The sequence below is a fragment of the Oreochromis niloticus genome, linkage group LG7 (assembly GCF_001858045.2).
Source record: "Oreochromis niloticus isolate F11D_XX linkage group LG7, O_niloticus_UMD_NMBU, whole genome shotgun sequence".
Classification (NCBI taxonomy): domain Eukaryota; kingdom Metazoa; phylum Chordata; class Actinopteri; order Cichliformes; family Cichlidae; genus Oreochromis; species Oreochromis niloticus.
This window is the reverse complement of record NC_031972.2, coordinates 21,830,761-21,851,243: the sequence shown is the minus strand read 5'-3', so window position 1 is coordinate 21,851,243 and position 20,483 is coordinate 21,830,761. Positions and strand designations below refer to the sequence as shown.

The 20,483-nt window shown below is 38.9% G+C and overlaps 1 protein-coding gene across 4 annotated transcripts in view; it reads left to right on the top strand.

Moving 5' to 3' along the window:
- pdlim5b (PDZ and LIM domain 5b) overlaps window positions 1–20,483 on the top strand; it is a 34,285-nt gene that overhangs the window by 11,132 nt on the left and 2,670 nt on the right. For 2 of the 4 annotated variants that reach the window (XM_005470309.3, XM_025909112.1), the window contains exons 3-8: window positions 3,158–3,309; window positions 12,691–12,727; window positions 13,038–13,555; window positions 15,780–15,934; window positions 16,744–16,771; window positions 19,327–19,490. In XM_005470309.3, coding sequence (XP_005470366.1) covers window positions 3,158–3,309; window positions 12,691–12,727; window positions 13,038–13,555; window positions 15,780–15,934; window positions 16,744–16,771; window positions 19,327–19,490 — 1,054 coding nt within the window. Of the gene's footprint in view, window positions 1–3,157; window positions 3,310–12,690; window positions 12,728–13,037; window positions 13,556–14,433; window positions 14,457–15,443; window positions 15,471–15,779; window positions 15,935–16,743; window positions 16,772–19,326; window positions 19,491–20,483 lie in introns of all 4 variants that reach the window. The other 2 variants (XM_005470310.3, XM_005470311.3) reach the window with 2 other exon arrangements.

Genomic DNA, 20,483 nt, shown 5'->3' with positions numbered 1-20,483 from the left:
ACATTTGGCACCAACTGACTCCAGAGAGGAAACGCATGTGTCATAAATTTAGCTATAAAAACAGAATCTCTTTTTTTCCACCAAAATAAATCTTATAAATGTGTTTTCTTTGTCTTTGTTTGCATATCACTATATTAAGGATAAATTCATAATTGAGTGCACATTTAATTGTTCACAATCTTTTAAAAGTACCCCCCCCCTTCTTTCTTTTTTTGTGTCTCTATTTGATTATGGTTTTATAATAGATGAAGACACATGGAAGCAATGCACATTTTGGAAACAGTGTTACTTTTTCTTGACTTCTGTTCCACTTGTGAGGTTTCGTAGGTGTCCTTTTTTTGGCGATCCCTGCACAAATCTGCCATGCATTGGTGAATTTAACTGCAGTCAGGATGTAGTAGTGCTGGAGTTAATACATGTTTAGTTGTAGTGTGGAACAACCAGTTATTATCAGTAACTCCACAGCAGTAAAATCACCAGTGTGGGAGGACCGCTGTAGCGCCACAGTCACACCATTATGCGGCTGGAATCCCATTCATGTAAACAAAGTTGGAAAGAGATGTCATTAATTTGGAAAGCACCAAATTTTTCAGATGTTGATAACAACACCACTCTCTGGTAGCCTTTTTACTTCAAGTTATGCTGTGTGAAACCCTTTTGGATGATTTTATAGCAACATTTGAAAAGAGGTTTTTGATTCCACACATTATGTAATATGGCCTGGATAATTAGATTTGGCATAACACTTTGCTAAAACATGTTGATCTTTTGAGAGAACTGGAGAAGCACAGCCAAAGTTCCTGTTCATTACTTATCTGCGCTCCATCACGAGTGTCTCAGGCCTCTCCATTTATATTTATAGACCACGCATGCCGGGGATTCTTACTGTAACGCCTATTTGTTTCGTGGCCGCATGAGAAAGACGGTGTTTGAGTGAAGGATATCTCTCTGCTCTCTACAGACTAAAGCCCATCCAACAACGCATTTCTTTTTCTCAGAATATTACAAGAGCCTGTTTCTTCTTGTCTTGAGGTGCTGCATTTCTGAGAGCTTTCCCTGTAAAGAGCAGTAGCGATCACATCCTTACAAGGAGAGAACTTCCGATCTTGTTTTCCACCCTTTCTCTCTGCCTGACACTCACAGGCACAGGAAAAAAGAGACTCTGTTTAGTGGAGAGTCATGTGTCACGGATGTGTGCATTCACAACCCCTCAGCAGCTCTTTGCTGTTGGCCTCCGGAGCTGAGTAGCAGATTTAGACATAGCTGGCAGATGTCAGTAATCTCTGAACAGTGCTTGCATCGCTTTTATTGCCCTGAAGAGCTACAAGTTACTTTGCTGAAAGTAAATGTGTCATGGGAGACTCAGAGGCACACCTGCCATCATTTACGGAGTCTGGACTGTGTCATACACTGAGTCAGTTGAAGCTATGATTGTGTTGTGGCTAGTGTAGTGAGCGCTCTGCCTTTTGTTAGTCGTACTAAGCATGTGACAGCGCTATAGTTTTTCCTGGACGCTGGTATGGGTAGATCCATCTAAGCTGGGCATTTGACACTTCCTGCTATTGAACTAGTGGGAAACATGAGGAATGCACAGCTCCAGAGAAATGTGTCAGTCAATTCAAACCACTGTTGTCATTTCCTCATTCTTTCTGCCCCCCTCTTTCCCACTGTTTCCCCCTCCTTTTGTTACCATGAGAGCTCACACAATGGCACTTTCATTATGTTCCACTGGCTGCTTTTAGTGTTACTGATAAGCTAAAGGTATTATCTAGCAGTGGTGAAAGTAAACACCTTGTTTGTCTTTTCCCCTCCTAAATCAGCTTTAAAATGATGAACTTAAAAGATAACTGATGATGTTGAGAGATGAATATACGTGGATTTGGATACATGTAAATTTTATAGGTTAATACAGAGTTTTATGTACAAAGCTGGTACATTTCATTCAATAATCCACTGAATCGATCGACAAAATCCCTCCCTCAGACTTCACACCCTCTTCACTTGCATGTGCTGACACTTTGAGTTTTGGTCTTTCACAACATTAACAAGACCAGCACAGGATGAGTACGCAGAATCCCTTTTCTGCCTAATCCATGGCCTAACGTGGCTGTACAGGTTTTGAGTGTGTTAAGAGTGTGCTGAGTGATTGATGAAGTGTACTCGCCCTTCTGTAATCACTGATCAGTCACCGCACCAGTCATGCCATCATCATGTTTTTTTGTTTTGTTTTTTTTAAGCGTTGATTCCAAAAAAGGCCAGCGTGATAGCAAGGGATAGAAAACCTAATAAAACTCAATTTAAATAAAAATACTTCATGCTTCTCTTTGGTAGACAGTGGTAAAAATGTTAGCTTTTAATGTGGATGTAATGCTTTCATTTATATTACTTATGTTACTTACCTTTGCTTACTTTTTAATCCTGATTTAATTAAGCGGATACAACATAAACAGCATTAGCTGTGCTACACAGCAGGTAAACACACTGATTGTGTGATGCACCCAAAATTTTAATGAATGGAAGGCTGAATCAAGCCAAGAAGTGGAACCAAATAAAATTGTGTTCTCTCTTGTAGAAGTTAATCTGTGCATCAGCACCTTTTACCATCACAATAACAAATTACGCAAAAGGGAGAAAAAATGCCTGGAGAGGCTCCAGGAATGCTTCTGGAAGTCCCTGCCTGACCAGGCGAGGACTCTTATAATTTTTTTTTTTTTTTTTTTTTTTTTTTTTAATGATTAAATTGAAAACTTTCAAACCATATGGTTTTGATTTGTGGTCAGTTGTCATTTGGTCATGTGAGTCATCTTTGTGGGAATGTTTTGGCTTTTTTATGGGCAGATGGTTTTGGGTAGATTTAGAGTCCTCTTGCTGATGTTGTGATGTCGATGCTGTGAGGAGAATAAGATGACTATCTTATCTGACAATGATTACATAAGACAGGAAGTGGAAAGGAATTCACAATAGTTAGTGATTACAAGGGAAAAAATGAGCACAGTATACATGCATCATAATTACTGGTTAACATTCTTTCGCTCCTTCAACTACACAGAGGCAGAGTTGTTTAAACTTAAATGCTATGTGAACAGCGTTAATTTGAGTGCATAATGATCATACTTTTCTTACTGGTATTTTTTTTTTTTTTTCTGCGTCTTTGCAGCTGACTGATGGAGGCAAGGCCGCCAAGGCCAAGATGAGTATTGGAGACATCATTCTGTCGATTAATGGGATTTCCACAGACAGCATGAATCACCTCGAGGCCCAGAACAAGATTAAGGCCTGCACGGGCCATCTCAGCCTCACTCTACAGAGGTAACTGCACGAAAATCACATCACTCACACATCTGGGGACTTCTGGACAACCTATGAATTTCCCTTACTTATGTGACTAGACAGACTTCCCTGGGACTCCTGTCAACATTTAGATTTTTATTAATATGTTGTTATAGCTGGTTTAACACAGCTTCAAAAGCACTATGAAGTGATTTTTCCTACCTGTGTGTATTGAAGCAAATTAAAAGTATTTTGACAAAAGTTATAGTAAATATTTTAAGGTACTTTTTGTAGGACAGAAAGGCTGACAACTCCAATAAGAAGCTTGATTTTTATAACTTTACTTTATTTGTGCTTTATTTAATTAGACATTTTTATTATTTAAAGCAGATGAAGTCTTGCTCTGCTAATTAAAACAGTTCAGTGTTTTTGCACTGAGCTGCAGTAAAATCAGTGGAAATTGGTTTTATTGGCATAATATTTTATTATATTTTTTATTTAATCATGTAAAAGCCTTATTTATAGTCAACTATAGCATATAATAAATCCTTTTATAGAGTAACTTGGCCTTGAATGCATTGGTATAAACATAAAATAATGTACCCAAATAAATAATAATCAATAATAAAAAAAAAAGTATTGTTTTATGTCTGGTTCATTACAGAAAAGTTTGTAACCAATAGTCTACAGATGTTTTTTTGTTTTTCTGGCTGGTGTAACGTATGGCACCAAATCTGCAGCAGGCATCCAGCTTTGTATCTGATTATGCTGAGTTCATCGACTGTTTTTCCACTAATTTCATTAGGAAAGTATAAAATTCTGAGACCCATGAGGATATAAAAGTGTAATGTTAGTGTTTATTTTGTTTGCTTGTTTGCTTTTTTACCAATATTTGTATTGATTTGTCTCATAAGCTAACAAAAGAAACAGATGAATACAATATGATCCACAAACTGATCCATTCCACACATGGCAATACACATGACAGTGAAAAAGAAATGCTTAAAAATCACTTACAAAAGCAGCTTTCACGTAGTTCAAAAAGAGTCCACTAATGTTTGAACACTTCAATTTTCTTGACATTCAACAACTATTTTCTTTCATTTTTCCCTCCGTATACTTCTTCATTTCTAATGGGTTATCAGTCAGAATGCATGCTCAGGCAGGACGGACACACTATAGACATATTTCCCTGCACAACACATGTTAATCATGCTCTGTTCTCATAGCTGAGAGCAAACAAGCCTAACTCAATGGGAAAACACCCATAAACACACATTTGGAGGGGAAATGTACTGATGTTTAGAGGAATAAACTTATAAATAGAGAAAAATGTGGATTTTCTGCCAAATGCTTGGCAACCATATCACCACATCAGTGAGAAAAAGTGGCCTCTATCAGTTTCCTGACTGAACAGTCAAATTTGCTGTTTATCTTAATGGGAGCCATTCAGCTAATCTCCTAGAAGGGGAATGGAGTTGACCAGGGCAAGAATAAAATCCCAAGTTTTATAAAAACAGGTGTAGCACCCCTGATACTATACTAATATAAAAGTGTAGAAACAGCAATAAAATCAGTTTGAATTGTAGTAAATATCTCAATGTATTTATTGTGTTAGAACACAGAAAATTGCATTTAAAATATACAATACAATTAATGTACATAGTTAAGTATATTATTGTAATGATCAAGATATTAGTAAATATATTAGATATCATCAGATATTATATTCACTTTGTGATACAATAGGGAAAAAGAGGAGAGATTGAAATGTTTAAAAATTAGCAACAGTGAAACTCGGTACTATTTTTATTGGCGAGTCTTTTGTCTGAATGAGGTGAAGTGGTGACTCTAACAGTGTATACGAATCCAGCGAAGAGTGACTTTACTGTCACATAAACAAAGAGAGCCAAAGCAAGCACGCACACTTTCCAAGCTATAAAATTTGTTGACAGAAAACTTAAGCCTGGTTTGCTTGTACTGTCATTCTATCACCACATCAAGGGAGAAAGGAGCCTCTGGGCTTTAATCGTGGGAAAACTGTCTGAAAATAACCCCGTCCTGCAGCTGTATGTAATCTAGTGCGGGTAATGGATGCGCAATGAAACATCAAACATTGCCGTTTCAGAGTATGCGTAAATTCACTCAATAAACAACAAAAGCTTTGTTGTTGCAAATATTACATTACTGCAGTATTTTGTTTATGGCTTCATTTTCATATGCTGCTCTGAAATGTTATTATTGCTTATCTTGTTGAGTGACAGAGTATTTGAAATACTCTGTGCTTAAATACATTATTTATAGTGTACAGGGTGCTTTATATTGGCTTGTATACGGTTAAGAATACTACAGTACATAACCTGATTACTACTTTTATGCTGCTGTTTTCTGAAATACTTCAAACCCAGTGTGCATAACTGACACTTTGTGTGAAGCTTCACCATCACCATTTATGTGCTACGATTTGATTGACAGTTTTGATCCTTGCTGATAAGACTGTTTGTGCCGTAGCAACATTACAAGACTGGCAAGAGATGATTAATATGGCAGTTAAAAGATTCCTATATTATGTCACTCTGAAGATATGTGACCATCCAAATAGCGTCATTCATCTGACAACATTTAACAGTGCGTTTTCTAGAAGACATATATGTAGTGATTTTCTATCAGGAGTTTGATATGAAAGAATATTATGATCATTAATATCAAAGTCTAAAAAAAGATGACACTTTTAGTACATTTAATCTTGCATGAAAATGGCTGTAAAGTTACTCTGACATGGTGACACTGCGTTGGTAGGAGTGGTCTCTTCTAGGATGACAATGGCTCCCTTCATAAGACACCAGGTGTCACTGAAAGGTTCAGTGACTATGAAAATGGTGTCGGTCATGTGTTCTGACTGTTTAGAAGCACTCTGTCATTTAAAATGCCAAATTCCAGTCATCCAGTAGAATTACACAGACTTTTAAAACCATTGTCAGTGTCTTTTCTGGAAATATGGCCCAACGTTGTCTTAAAACACTTGTTGGCTTTTCCCTTTATTTGCCATCTGTTTATAGGTGTTGTCAGGGATTGCATGCATGATGGTGTTTAAGGACGCCAATTCCAAAACAAGTTGGGATGCTGTGTAAAATGTAAATTAATATCAGAATGTAATGATGTACAAATCTCATCTGTATTTTACTCGGTAGAACACAGAAAATGAATGACACATTTAAACTGAGAAAATGTAACATTTTTTTTAAGTTTCAAGTTTGAATTTGATGGCAGCACAAAAGTTGTGACAGAACCAAATTTACCACTGCGTAGCATCTCGTCGTCTTTTAAAAGCCTGGAGACGAGTTGCTGGATTTTTGAGAGAGGAACGTTGTCTCATTCTTGTCTCATAGTCCCGGCTTGTCTTTCGTTTCAATTGGTTTCAGTTGGTAAAAGGTCTGGATTGCAGGCAGACACCCAGCACCCAGGTTCTTGTACTACAAAGCCGAGCCATAAAGCCAATAGATGGAATATGTGGTTTAGCACTGTCTTTCTGAAATACGCAAGGCCTTCCCTGAACAAGATGTCTGGGAACATGTGATGCTCTAAAACCTGTATATACCTTTCAGTACTGATGGTGCCTTCCCAGATTTGCAAACTGCCAACGCCGCATGTACTATACGTGCTATAAATAATGAGATTTTTAAAGCCTTTGCAATGCTATGTTGAAAAATATATTATTGTGTAATCAACAATTTGTAGACAGTTTTTTGCATTTTGATAAAGTTCTGCCGATATACAGCCATCAAATTCTAACCTAACCTGTCCATCAAATTCAAACTTAACTAGTATATGTCCTTTACTGGTACATTTTATCTTTTCTGTTTCGTGAAGAAAATACTGGTTTATGAAATGTAAAAATCATTTATTGTCCATTCTTCTTTTATTTACATTTAACAGTGTCCCAACCTTTTTGAATAGCTTTCAATGTGGAAACAATTGGTGATCATTGAAGTGAATCTACATAAGGGCCCGGAGGAATTTGAAGTCAAATTGCACGACTTGCTTGTACCACACAGACACTGATTTCAATGCATTAATGTTATTTTATTGTTGCTAGGTGTGGATAAACATGTTATCATCAGAAAGGAAATGAACCTTGGAAGTGCCCTTCCTATCCTGTTGTTGTGTTATACAGTAAGTCATAACAAATGACTAGATGAGGGTGAGCTGTCATAGAGTGTCTGGCAAATGGAGAAAACCGGTTTTATTTTCCAAGACTGTTAGTATAAGAAAAGGAATTTAAGCATCTCTGTTTGCTCATTGTCAGAATGTCATTAATGCGAGTAGAATATATATTATTTAGTTTTGCGGTTTCGTGTTTTGAATTGGAATCACAGCCAGGAAGACTCAGTATAATTATATTTAGTTTGGCTGTTTTTGTGGTGAATCCAGTCACTTCTAAGGTTTAGTTTTACCGGCATGCACATTTACACACAAGACAGCATTTGCTGAAAATGGTTATTTTTAATGACCTCAAAACACTGGCTGTCTAAATGTTTCAGACTGAGATCTTCCACATCTTCCACATCATCTTTGTTGATGTGCACACAGTCAACATGAAGAGTGGGCTTCAGTGAATTTCATCCTTTTTTTTTGTTCCAGTTTCATGGAAATCTTGTTGCTGACCAGCTAACATTGGCAGCTGTGGAAAGAAGTCTTAGGAAAGTATGATAATTGATGTTTATTTATTGTCATTGAAATATGCAGCACAGTGTAATAAAACACCATTTCCGAAAGCTTGTGGCAGGGTGCACCTGGTTCCAAAACCTCAAAGATAATACAGATCAGCACAGCCAGCCCCTGTGAACCACTCGCTTTGGTTTTTCTTTTCCACATTTAACACTAACAGCGTGAGAATGCTTTTGAAAGGTGTTAATTGTGCAACTGCTATATTAATGATCTGATACAGTCTGTTTGCTGCCCAGAAGAACCGATCATTGTGCTTTTGATTGTTTTCAAAAAGTCAAAAGAAACCAATATACGGGGGGGGGAGAGGTGAAAATTGCAAAAATATCCTCTTCTAACCAGAATCCTATGAATTTGGCATCACTTTTTCTATCATTAGATTTGTATCTGCAGCCTGTGCTTTAGCTGCAGTGTATTGTGTCTATGTTTTTAGCTAAACAGCAGTCACCTTCTAGGCTGTTCTGGAGTCTGTCTGCAGACACATCTATATATAGCCAATGTACACCCAACCTGTCTTATGCTGTTTATAGCACGGGGAGATACAGAACAATCCAATGCAGTCCAAAGCCTTCACTTACTGCTGGCTTAGTCAGATGTGGTGTGGTGGTTGGAAGAAACGTAAGAAAAGATGAGGGTTTATTAAATTGCTTGGACACTGCTTTCAAAAAATACATTAACTAGAATCTGTTTATTCTGTTGTGGGTTCAGTGATTCATCCTTAAGGAAAATTCATTTTCCAGCATAAATCAACCTGGTCTGGATGTGACTTGGGTTTGCTCAATATAATCAAACTGAAATCTGAATATCTTGTTATGATGCTGTAGTTGACTACTTTTTTACATATTGCAATTTTCTTGCCAAGACAAGCACACGCGACCAGTGAGTATCACTTTCACGTGTGGAGGAGCTGTAATATTCAGAGAGAGGCACGTGCAAATGACTGGTATGAATGTCCTCTATCAATCTAACGCACGTGACAGCTGATATGGACAAGAGCGCAGGGTTCTGGCTTGGCAAATATACACACACCGGACGTGCAGAGACAGGAGATTACTATGTTAGTTAGTATCCAGGCAACTGACTGCAGCTTCAGGCTGTCTAGTTACATGCTGATAAGCTTTACCTCAGTGGGCAGCATGTGTGTGTCACCTATTTAAACCTCCGGCCCCACTCTTGAACCGTCTGTTGTAACATTCACTATTTCCTCTTCAGAGATGCTCATTCATATTGAAATATGAAGGGGGAGGGCACATGGACAGACAGGAAAAGCATTGTGCCAAACACATGCCGAGTTTTGCCATTGACCGGATAGGCTGGCTGCATAAAAACACAAAGACAGAAATGTTTTTTCCACCACATCCCCTAATGTCTCATATCTGTTGAACTTAGTTGTTTTCTTTCCCTTTTTGTTTTTGTTTATCTTCTTTCTTCCATGTCTGAGAAAACACATTGTGATTTCCACGTCGGCGAAAAAGTTCCAACAGTTTTGCACAAGTTAAACATAACAGGGAAGACTTCGTTCAGCAGAGGTTTTGGAATAATGCAACCTTTTGTATGCATGAATTATACTCAGCCCTATCTTCCCATGTGTCATATCTGAGCTTTAATCAGACAGATGTTTCTGTAGAATCTTTCCAACATCAGAAAATGCGTGTGAAACGCGTATGGGGAAAATTAACGGCCACTCCTATGTGAGCAGTTTTTCCTCTCCATCAAAAAGTGGATATGCGGGTCTGCAGGCTGGTAAGGCACATCTCTGTGTTGAGAAAGCTGTCTATTAGTCTCTCCATCATTCAGTCAAATGCCATATGTCAGACTGTTTCTCTTGGCCCTCATAGAGACGCAGGCAGAGTGGAAATACGTCACATTGCTTTGCCCTCAGGCTTATTCCTCCTGTTGCCTCCTCATTCTCGTGTTCTGTGTGTGTGTGTGTGTGTGTGTGTGTGTGACAGAGTGGGCACACTGAGAAGTCTATGTTGATGAAAACCATGCTCAGCTTTTTTCTTTTTTTTCCCTCTGAAGAAATCTGTTTGGTGTCTAATTTAGAAGTCAACCAGATTTAATATTTATTATTCATCATTTCATTTGGTGCATAATCTAGAATCTAGAATTTTGTGCACATAACACGTAAATCTTTGCCTGTGACACACGATTAGACAACGACTAAAGGGGAAACTATGTGTTTTTATCATGAGCATATAGAGTAATACAAGTAGTGGTGCTTTGATACAGAAGGAAAACAGTCCAGTAATCTTATATAAAATATAAAAAATAGTTACTGTTTCCATAAATTACAATGAGAGAATACTCCTCAACAGAAACCAGCTTCATAATGAAAAGTAGAACAACACGGATAGTTGTCACGACACCCTTGACACTCTCAGGTCTGAATATCTAGTTAAACTGAGCTTAACCAACACATACAGCTGGACTTTGAACCTTAAATACACACTCGTGGGCCCGTTGTGTTACGCAGTGTTTGTCTCTTTGTCGTAGGAGAACAAAAGCAGGTCCAGCTAGGATAGCAGAGGGGCTGAGCGGAGCAGATGTTCACGGGACCACCCTGTCAAGTGTTTGTTCAGTTTGCTCTGGGAAAAGGCTGACAGAGTGAATCCGCCCAGCTGCCCCAGTCTGCGACACTGATATCGGATACATACTGCCTCATTTTAGGCTGGTTTCTGTTTTTCATGGACTGTGCTGTTTGATCTTTAGACCTTTTGCTGTTTTCCTTGGCACAGTGTGGTGTTTCCTTCATAAGCAAGTATAGCCTAATGGTGCATTGGAATAGTACACTGGAAAATAAGCATACTGTATATTAACTGTTAAGTGGAAAACCGTCAATGCAAGTAAGGGCAGGGATGACATCAACATCTGGTTGAAGGGTGGGGCTCTTTAATAACCTGGTTTTGGCTCAGTTATTGCACTTCAGCACAGTCAGAAAGGAAATGCGTGCATTTGTTGACTGTTTTCCTTATAAGGGATGGCAGTGAAAGGAAGCGAGCCAGGGGACATACCGTAGTTCCTGGTCCGGAACCAGCCTTGCTGACTCACTGTCTGCTTTTTTTGTTTTTTTGTTTTATCTTATTGAGGCATAAGAGGCACATTGTCTTCATGTTCAGACCAAATATAGGACGCATTGTTAACGAATGCCTCTGTATTTGAATTTTAAGACATCACTAACCGTGTTTTGTGCTTTTCATTATTTATATATGCTGTTACAGTGGTGGTGGCTCATAGTAAATGTAGCCAAGCATCAAATTATGAAAATATGAAGTCTGGATATGTACAAGTAATCACTTCAGACTGCTCTAAGTGTCTTTGTATGATGTCAGTGAGAGCATATATCCGTCATATGATGGTCTCAGCCATACATCTCTGGTTTATGAGGGGCAGCCAATCACAAGAAAGTAATAGAAAGATGCATTAAACAGTTTCTTTCAGGCAGAGAATTCTTGAGAAAAACAGATTAGTCTCTTCTCCCACAGCAGCTAAAACTATGGCAGCTGCTTTGGTCATAAGTACAAATCAAATCTATCCCACACTTCAACACCAGGCTGCACAAGAAAACATGCTTTAAATTACAGTGAGTTCACACATACTGCAGGTTGTGCTTTGTTGCAACACTTACAAGTGATATATATTTGTTGTTAATCACTTATGAAAGAATACTGTGTTGAATATTTCCTCCTCTCCAGGCTGCTATTTCTTTGCATCTATTTGAATACACAAAAAGTACGACCCTGGGGATGTTTAGGTGCCAAAGAGATTATATTATCACACATTGTGATTATTATCATTAATACTTTTACTCTGAATTGGTGCAAGGTGATCTTTCTTTTTAAAGAATATAGTTTAGGTTTTGAAGAGTTTACAGCTTGGGCAGTAAATTACAAAACTTTTTTTAAATTAAATTTTCCACACAGCCATTAAGTTTCTACATTTAGGCCTGTATAACAGTCTGTGTGAGCCTTTGTTTAATTAAATTCCCCATGTTACGGTTTATTTGTTTCTCTGCATTAAATCTATTTAGTAGGTACACTGCAACCGCAAACTGTTCTCAAACTGTGTGCTGAAACATGACGTAATCTGATGTGCACTTCCCTAGAAATGTAACAACACACCACATCAACACAGTCTGTTACAGGTATAAATGCTTGCAATGGCATCAGCCACTTGCGTAGGCTGCATTATAGGCTCTACGTAGAGAAACTCTAAATTAGGGTTTAGCAGTAGCGGTCATATTCAGGCTTGTAAATCGGGCTGTTTTCAGTGAACTGTATGGTTGAGAGCTGTACATGAGATGTCTATACTGAGTGTGCATTTTGTATTCAATTGAATCATGTGGATAAACTGCAGATGTCTGTCCGTTGAAGTGATTCTCTTTTCCCACCGTGGCCTTTGTTGAAATTGATATTGATTATGCTTTTACACCTTCTCCAGATATTCTTTGGTAATCCTAAGAACAGGTCTGAGAACAGGGCCTTTGGAAAAAGACGGAGACGTGAAATATAAGACCGGTGTTTGGCAGCTCATAATGAAACCTATTAATTGTCCACAAGCGAATTAAGCCCCGACTTGAACCATGTTTATCTATTAGACATTTAGCATGTCTAGTGAAACCAAGTCAATTGCAAAATGATGCTGAAAAGATGTTTTATGAGCACTGATTAAATAGTCTTCTTTCTGTCTTTTCAGGCCCTCTGCTGCCCCCCCTAAAGATGGAGTGCCCAAGGTATGAAGGAAAATATTTGCTATAAAAAATAGATTAGCTTAAGCTATTTTCATCTCTATTTATTTATGAAATATGTATGTAAGCATCCTCGCTGTGCCCTTCTGAGATTATGTTGGACCACAGTTTTGGTTTGGCTTGTGCAATGGCCCAGAGCACCATTTTTAACCTATATGGCACAAACAAAGTGTGTGAAAACACAGTTTATTTACATGTTGTGCTGTGCTGTTGGGAATGCTGGTTTATAGTACACGCATGGGATGTTTTGTTGTGAACTTGTTTGTGCATGTTGTTTGTCTTCACTTTCATGCAGGATGAACCTCAAGAAATCATTAAGCCCGTTCCAATCACTCACCCTTCCCCAAGCACCACATACACCAAGCCAATAAGTCAGGCCACTCCTGCATACAACAAGACCGCTCGTCCATTTGGCGGCGGCAGCAGTGGGGCTTCCTCCTCACCGGCTGCTCCTAAAGTCGCTTCTATACCCTCTGAGTCATCCGCTTTTACACCAGCCGCACCTTCCCAACTGCCGCAACCTCCGTTTCCGCTGAGGTCGAGCCAAACTGCCACAGACACGGCTCCAGCCAGTTCAGTTCCCAAACCCAGCCCTGGTCGCTCCACCTTCATGTCCTCATCCACCTCTTCCTCCTCATCCAACTCCTCCTCTCCTGCCAGAATGACAACCACCACCTCCCATCCTAACGTCCCACAGCCCTCTGTCTATAACACACCTATTAACCTTTACTCCAATTCCAATGCTTGTGAGGTGGCTATCGGACAGAGGCGAGGTCTTTTGGAGAGCCAGGGACTGTCAGAGCATGTTAATGGGTATGTACCATTTATCAGTCTAAAAGGAACTAAAGCTGGACTCTGGTCTATGTTAAGCTGATATAAGTGCAAACTATTATTTACGAATATAAACACAATGTGTGCTTCAGTAAACCACAGACATCTTAGCGTCTCAAATTTCCTAAAATATTGCCTTAAATGAATATGCAATATCCTAATCTGATTTTCCGCTCTTACCTCACTGGCAGTGGGAGCTCGTTTACACTTTACAGCTGTCGAACAGATACTCTACCTAAAATGCAGTACTTGCATTAACATTTGTTTTTAATTAGCTTAAATCCTGGCAGCTATGTTCTTCTAAAGACCACAGACGAAGCAGTTTGGCTGGATTGGTCTTCATCAGCAGGTTTTTGGATCAGTAGCCGGGCTACAGTAGGCTGATCTAGGTTTACCACTCATTATTTTTTTCTGTCAAGTGAAAAAATAGGTCATAGCGATGTGATTTATGTTACCAGAGTGCACTGCTGAACTATACATTGGTGAATGTATTTTTTAGTATATAAACTATGGAAAATAACAGACATTGTGCACCATGATACTGAAGTACAAAATCTTTTACATGCAAAACTACTTTCTTTACCATCTCGCCAGTCTTTTCTTTGCCTGAAATCTTGGACTGTCGGCCTCTAGAGGTGTGTGTGTGTGTGTGTGTGTGTGTGTGTGTGTGTGTGTGTGTGTGTGTGTGTGTGTGTGAGCTTGTTTGCTAACCTGCATGTCTTCTTGTTGTGGTTCCTGTGGTTTCCTCAATGCACATTCTCTCAGAAGGGTGTTTGAACTATACTTGTTCCTTCCAACTGGTCTATTTATGTTCCTTATGGGCTTCAATTATTTTCCATTTACCCTTTCTTTACCCACAGGAGGAAGAAGAGACAGATACCAAGTTAGTGCAGTGAATGATAAAGTAGCTTTCTAACCATGTGGAATGTGATTATAGCCTTTACATCTCTCTACTTTATGATTACCGAAGGCATGCTGCTTGCACCTCTTTGACCTAATCCTCACAAACCTTATGTTTCTATTCATTAACTTACCATACTTGCTTATTTCAAGGTCCAAGGAACTGTGAAACCCTGTAAATAACCAATCTCTGATTCTAACCCCCACACGACACCCAGCAGGAGGTCACTTCATACTGTTAATTATTATTTTTTTAGTAGCATCAGGCTCTGTGCTGGTTAATACTGTGTTTACACCCAGTGAAGTCTGGCCTGTCATCACACTGGGCCTCTTAAGTCACTCAGCTCTGCATCTGTCTGGCTCCATCTGCTACTGTATTTATTCAAGGCCAATCAAATCGCAGCCAGTGTATTGTGTTTTGGCTGAGAATAGCCTGTTTTGTGTGCTTTTTGATCACACCGTGTCTCCTCTCTCTTGAAACAAACACACAGTGGAGCAGCTTGCATAAACTTGGGCTTTTGACATTAAATTGACTCAAAGCTTAGACCAGTACTCGAACACTACACTTATTGTATTCTAGAGTGCGGTAAAATGAGTTCGGGTGGAAAAGACGAGCCCTTAATTTGAGAGCACATCACTCCCATCTTGTGGTGAATCGTGGCCATTGTTGTTTCTCAGTCACTCCCTGCTGTTAACATGCAGTCTGTGTGTTGAATTAAACTGTTTTTGGCTTCTCTTAACTCATGTCATCAAGCATTAGACATTAAGCAGAGTTTTAAGGACATTTCATAGATTTTATTCACTGGCTAACTTTTACTCCAATAGTGAGACGTAGAAAAATCTGAGCAGTGTCACATATAATCAGTTTAATGTCATACTAAATATTTGGCGCTCTATGAGGCTTTAACTTTCAGATCATTTCTGTCCTTGTTCCTTTTCTCCTCTGTACATTCTCTTTGCTCGTCTGCAGAACTTCACCTCCAGCTAGACCTCGGAGGTAAAAATCGAATAGCTTTTAGGTCACATTGTGAAACCTGCATCTACAAGCTGCACCTGTGATTGATACTGACTCAGTACTGAGCTTTTTTCACGTGTGCACAGCGTGTGTGTTGGTTGCCGTGATGGCAGGAGTGTTACACCTCGAGTGTGCATCTAAAATTCTTTAACTGTGTTAAATATTTGAACTTGTACTAAATTCATTATTTGTGTTATGTCAGGCAGCTATTATCCTCCTTGATGCATGTTTAAAGGACAAAAGTTTACCACGTCCTTAATATGATTTCTTTTTATTTGTTTAATGATAAAGGAAAGCCACTGTGCAGCCTGAGAATCATTCATCCCCACTAAGTGATGCCAGCAAGAAGCGTCTGATTGAGGACACAGAGGACTGGCACCCACGGACAGGCACCTCCCAGTCACGCTCCTTCCGTATCCTGGCCCAGATGACTGGCACTGAGAACGGTGTGTACCAAAATAAAATGCTGAAACTAGCTGGACATTATTTCAGGAACCAGGAGATACTGTAAGGATGAGTTCAGTGTTAAATTCCAGTTTCTAAACCACTGCTTGTAATTGCAATTTAATTAATTATATTATATTTATATTATATAGTATATTTCTACTTTCTTTAAAGCCAACTTCTAGTATAATATTTCAAATAACAGCATTTTTATACTCGGACTTCTATTGCTGGTGTAGATTATAGTGATTTTGCAGCTTCCTCAAATAATAGAAGAAAGCTTTCATCACCATATGATTGATTTATTATTTCATATTACAGTTTTGACTGTAAGTGACATTTGATGTTACATGAGCAGGCTGTGGTTTGGGCTTTTCCTCCAGCTCTAAGGGTAGTGCGTGCAAGTGTTTGTGGATCAGTTCAGATGCATGATGACATTTACAGTGGCTCACTTCAGTGAAGTAAGATCAGATGTCTTTTCCCTCTAATTTTGTCAGGCACACTTACCAGACTGGTGTGAAACACATGTGATTTGTTCTGTCTGGTGTGTCTGCAGCTGAGCAACTGGAGAATAGATCAGGAAGTCTTATCACAAAATGAGCCTAAAATAGGTTCGAGTAGAGGTAAAGTTACAACCTGTAGAAAGCTGACCGTAAAACCTTTTCTGGCCTTGCCTCCCTTCAGAAGCCGATAAGCTTTATGTCCACAGCCCCTAAATTATAAAAGCATGTGTCTTCCTATATGTTCACTGACTATTTACTCCACATTCAGTTTCATTTTCATTGGTGTTTTTGGTTATTTTCTGTTGCAGAACAAACCCCAGACAACAGTGGAAAGAAGTAAGTACTGTAATCTTATTTGGTGTATGTTTGAGGGTTTTTTCCCCCCTCTGTCTGGCTTCATTTTTCTCACTGTCTGGGTGTCTGCGTTTTGAGTACTTTTGCAGAAAGAAATGCATCTGCTTTGGCAGTTGTACTGTTAAAAGAAGTTCTTGATCGCCGAGGTTTTGGATTCAGAATTGGCCCTCAGAATAATTGTATAAGCATACGGATGAGCCTGTGATTTAGAGTAAAGCACTGATTTCCTGATCTTAACGCTCGAATCATTCTTAATTTAGAGAAGCCAATTTCAAAGCTCTCGGGGGGGAAGATGGGTGAGTGGAGACAACCACGGGCTTAGCCTAGGCCGTGATTTCTACGGCTTTTCTCATGTTGAAGTTGAGTTAATCCGCAGTAAACACAGTCTGCCCGCTGTACCAGAACCCCAACCAACCAGTGTGTCATTCACTCTGCGCGTTGTGGGTTGTTAAATGGTACGTGGGTAAAAGCAGCTCTGCCAAGAGGAGATTCTTGCTCTCCTTCTGTTCGTGACATTTAATTCACTAACTTCTCTTAAGGGAGAAGTGACTATTACACATCTGCTTTGTTTAATAAATAAAAGTTTTATAAAGAGTAGGTTTTTGCACTTCTTTTCTATACTTCCTTAATTCATGCCTTTGCTTCCTTGCTTGCATGTGTTGTCTTTACTTCATTTCTGATATCTTAACCTTTCAACCTTTCCCTGTTCTCTTCTTTTCTTTAATCCTTTCTCACGGGGCAAATCAGATTGAACAAGTTGGACCCAGAAGTTATAGGACACAAGTACAACAAGCTGAGAGACTGGCATCATGGCGTTTCAGCACGAGTGCTAAATGTGTAGTAGAAAAGCGTTTGTTTTGCTTAATGCTTTATGTAATTTTGACCGTTATTAAATTTGCATTGTCGGCCTTTGCGCAGCAGCATAGTTCTACCCATCATTTGGCAAACTCTTTTAAAATTTCCAATTCTAAAGTAACACGAAAACAAACGATGTTGCAAAAATTGTTTTAAAGTATATTTTTTCTGGTGACATGTAATTTAAATATGTAAATGATTCATGCATGCAAGTACATGTGTTTAATTGCAAATGAAGCACAACATGATTCTGTAGTGTATAGTATGTGTTTCTGTAGGGAATTGTTCATATCTGAGCCTCCACTCTTAATCTTATTCTTCAGCATTCTGAGCATTTTCTGTGTCTTTTTCTTGTATTTTCTACACTAACCAAAGTGATATTTGTCCACCTTGTATGATTTTACCTCAATAAACTTCTTTCTGTATTGCTCTTGATCTTTTCCCGCTGTTTTCTTCTTTTATTCTCCTGCGATGGAAAAAGTCACTTTGCCAGTAAGAAATTTCCAGTTTTTGAATGTGTGTGATGTGAAAGAATTTTCTGTACACGAAGAATTTAAATTAAAATCTCCAGTCATGTAATAAAAACTCCACAATTCTGCACCTTGTTAGGGCATTAGTTTAAGCACAGTCCCACCAGAGCGTTTCAGTTAGGTTGAGGTCTGGACTTTGATGGGGCCATTGCAGCACACGGGTTCTTTTCTTTTTCAGACATTATGTTATAGATTTCCTGCTGAGCTTGTGATCATTCAGTTAGCTTTAGCTGTTGGACATATGGCCTCACACTTGACTCTAAAATACTTTTGTTTGCATTCCTCTGAATACCAACCATATTTGTGCTAACAGAAATGCTAAATGCTCCAAACCAGTAAAATGACAAAACCTATGCTGCTCACGCTCTGATCAATTAATCAGTTGGAAGTAGCTACGCACCCTCTTAATTCCTATGGAAGCAGTAAGGATGTACTTTGTTTTCCACAGAACTGCATTACATTACATTATTCAAAATAGCATCCAGTTTGAAACAGTTAATTATTCTTCATGATGCTTGTCCACTAGAAGAACTTCTCGGTGTATTTTTGCTTGGATTGTTTTTTTTTATATGAGTTACTGGTCATTCAAACAGTAACGCATTACAGACAGCATAAGACAGAGAAAACACATTGGATGAGATCAAAACTACAAATAAACACAAAACCTGTTGTAACACATAGACCTAGTTGTTTGATAAGATTCAGTGTGATCTGGCTGAAAAATAATCCAGATGTACAAATTGTTAACCTGTTGGAGCAAAGCTGGACTGCCGAGTGATCGCGCAATTGTCTGGCTAACTGGGTTCCTTTGCCGTCTGTCACTGTCTCTCCAACGGTTGCAAGTTTTCTTACATCAAGGGAGACGTGGTTAAAATGGTTCCGTACACACATTTATTTTCAGTTCAAAGAAGAGGGTTGATTATGCAAATGTAAGCCAGTGACTCATCATACTGCTAGTCATTAAAGCTTAAGGTGAAAACATAGTTCAAGTCTAACTATAGGTTAGGGCCAAACAAGTAGTAGTTATGGGTTTATACTGTATCAAAAAGTCAATGTAATGTCCTCTGAAGTCATGGAGAAATTACTGTGCACACAGGCGCGCATGTATGTGTGTGTGTTGCTGAATTATGACATATGTGTATCTGTTTTTAGTGAGGCTGTTGAGAAAACCAATCCCACTGTGCACACCTCACCTGCAGCGAAAACCTATTCCAAACCTGCAGCAGCACCCACAAATGGCAAGGTTGTCCCTGCTTCCTCATTTAAAAGTCCTGCAGCCCAGAACAAAGCCCCCTATCAGCCTGGAGCTCCATCAGGTAGAGTAACATCCTGCACAGAAATCCTCCCTTTTTCCTCTTCCTACTTCTGTTGTTTACAGCCACTTACATGGTTCTGCTTCTGCCTTGAACATAGATTATGTGATGTAGTTGTTGCTTCTAGCCTACAGATGGCAGCACTCATTCATCTTACCTGACACCAAGCCATTTAAGATTATGAGCTCTATAAAAGCCAGAGGTATTCAGTTAATGTGCTTAGATTATTGGCTTTTCCTAAGATCTCCTTAGCCAAATAGATTGTGAAAGTGACGTTTTATAGGTTTTATTCTTTAAAAGCTGCTCTTTAAATGCAGAAAACCCTGCCATGAAAACTTTAGGAAGTGAAGCAAATGTTCTTTTTGTTGAAAGGAATCACCCTGTGATCATTATTATCAATCCAGCTGTATGATAAAAGCATGCTCTCGCACATGAACAGATGCACTGTGCATCCAAAAGTATTTCCCTGGAAGCCTTTAAAAACATCTGCTGAAAGGTGCCTCAGAGAGAGAGAGAGAGAGAGCAGGAGGCGACACAGTTAGGTCTTTGTTGACTGTTATTTATCAGATTAACAAGTGCTTGAGTTCAAGTAAACAAGCACATATCTGTGAAAGAGGGCTGAGTATGTGGAATGTGCCATGCATCATTCAGATTTACAGTGTTTATAGGTTTAATTTATCATTTTCACAATTTAAATTGCAGCACATCATCATCATCATCACATCAGAATCCTTTCTTTCATTGTGTTTGGATTAAAAGCTTTTCTATGCCTGTTTTCTGAAACTGTGAGGAGGGCAGAGATAAAATCACAGCCACAAAAACAGACGGAGGTGAAAGAGCTGCTGCCTAAAAGGCAAATAGCATTTGCTACTCAAGAAAATATTTTCCCCAGCTCTAAAAGTCTGTGTCCTTTGTGTTTAAAGACCTAAAAATCGCTTCCAGTAAGAATCAGTTTCTGTTAAAAACCGTTCTGTTTTTCCAGGTGTCTTGGAATTT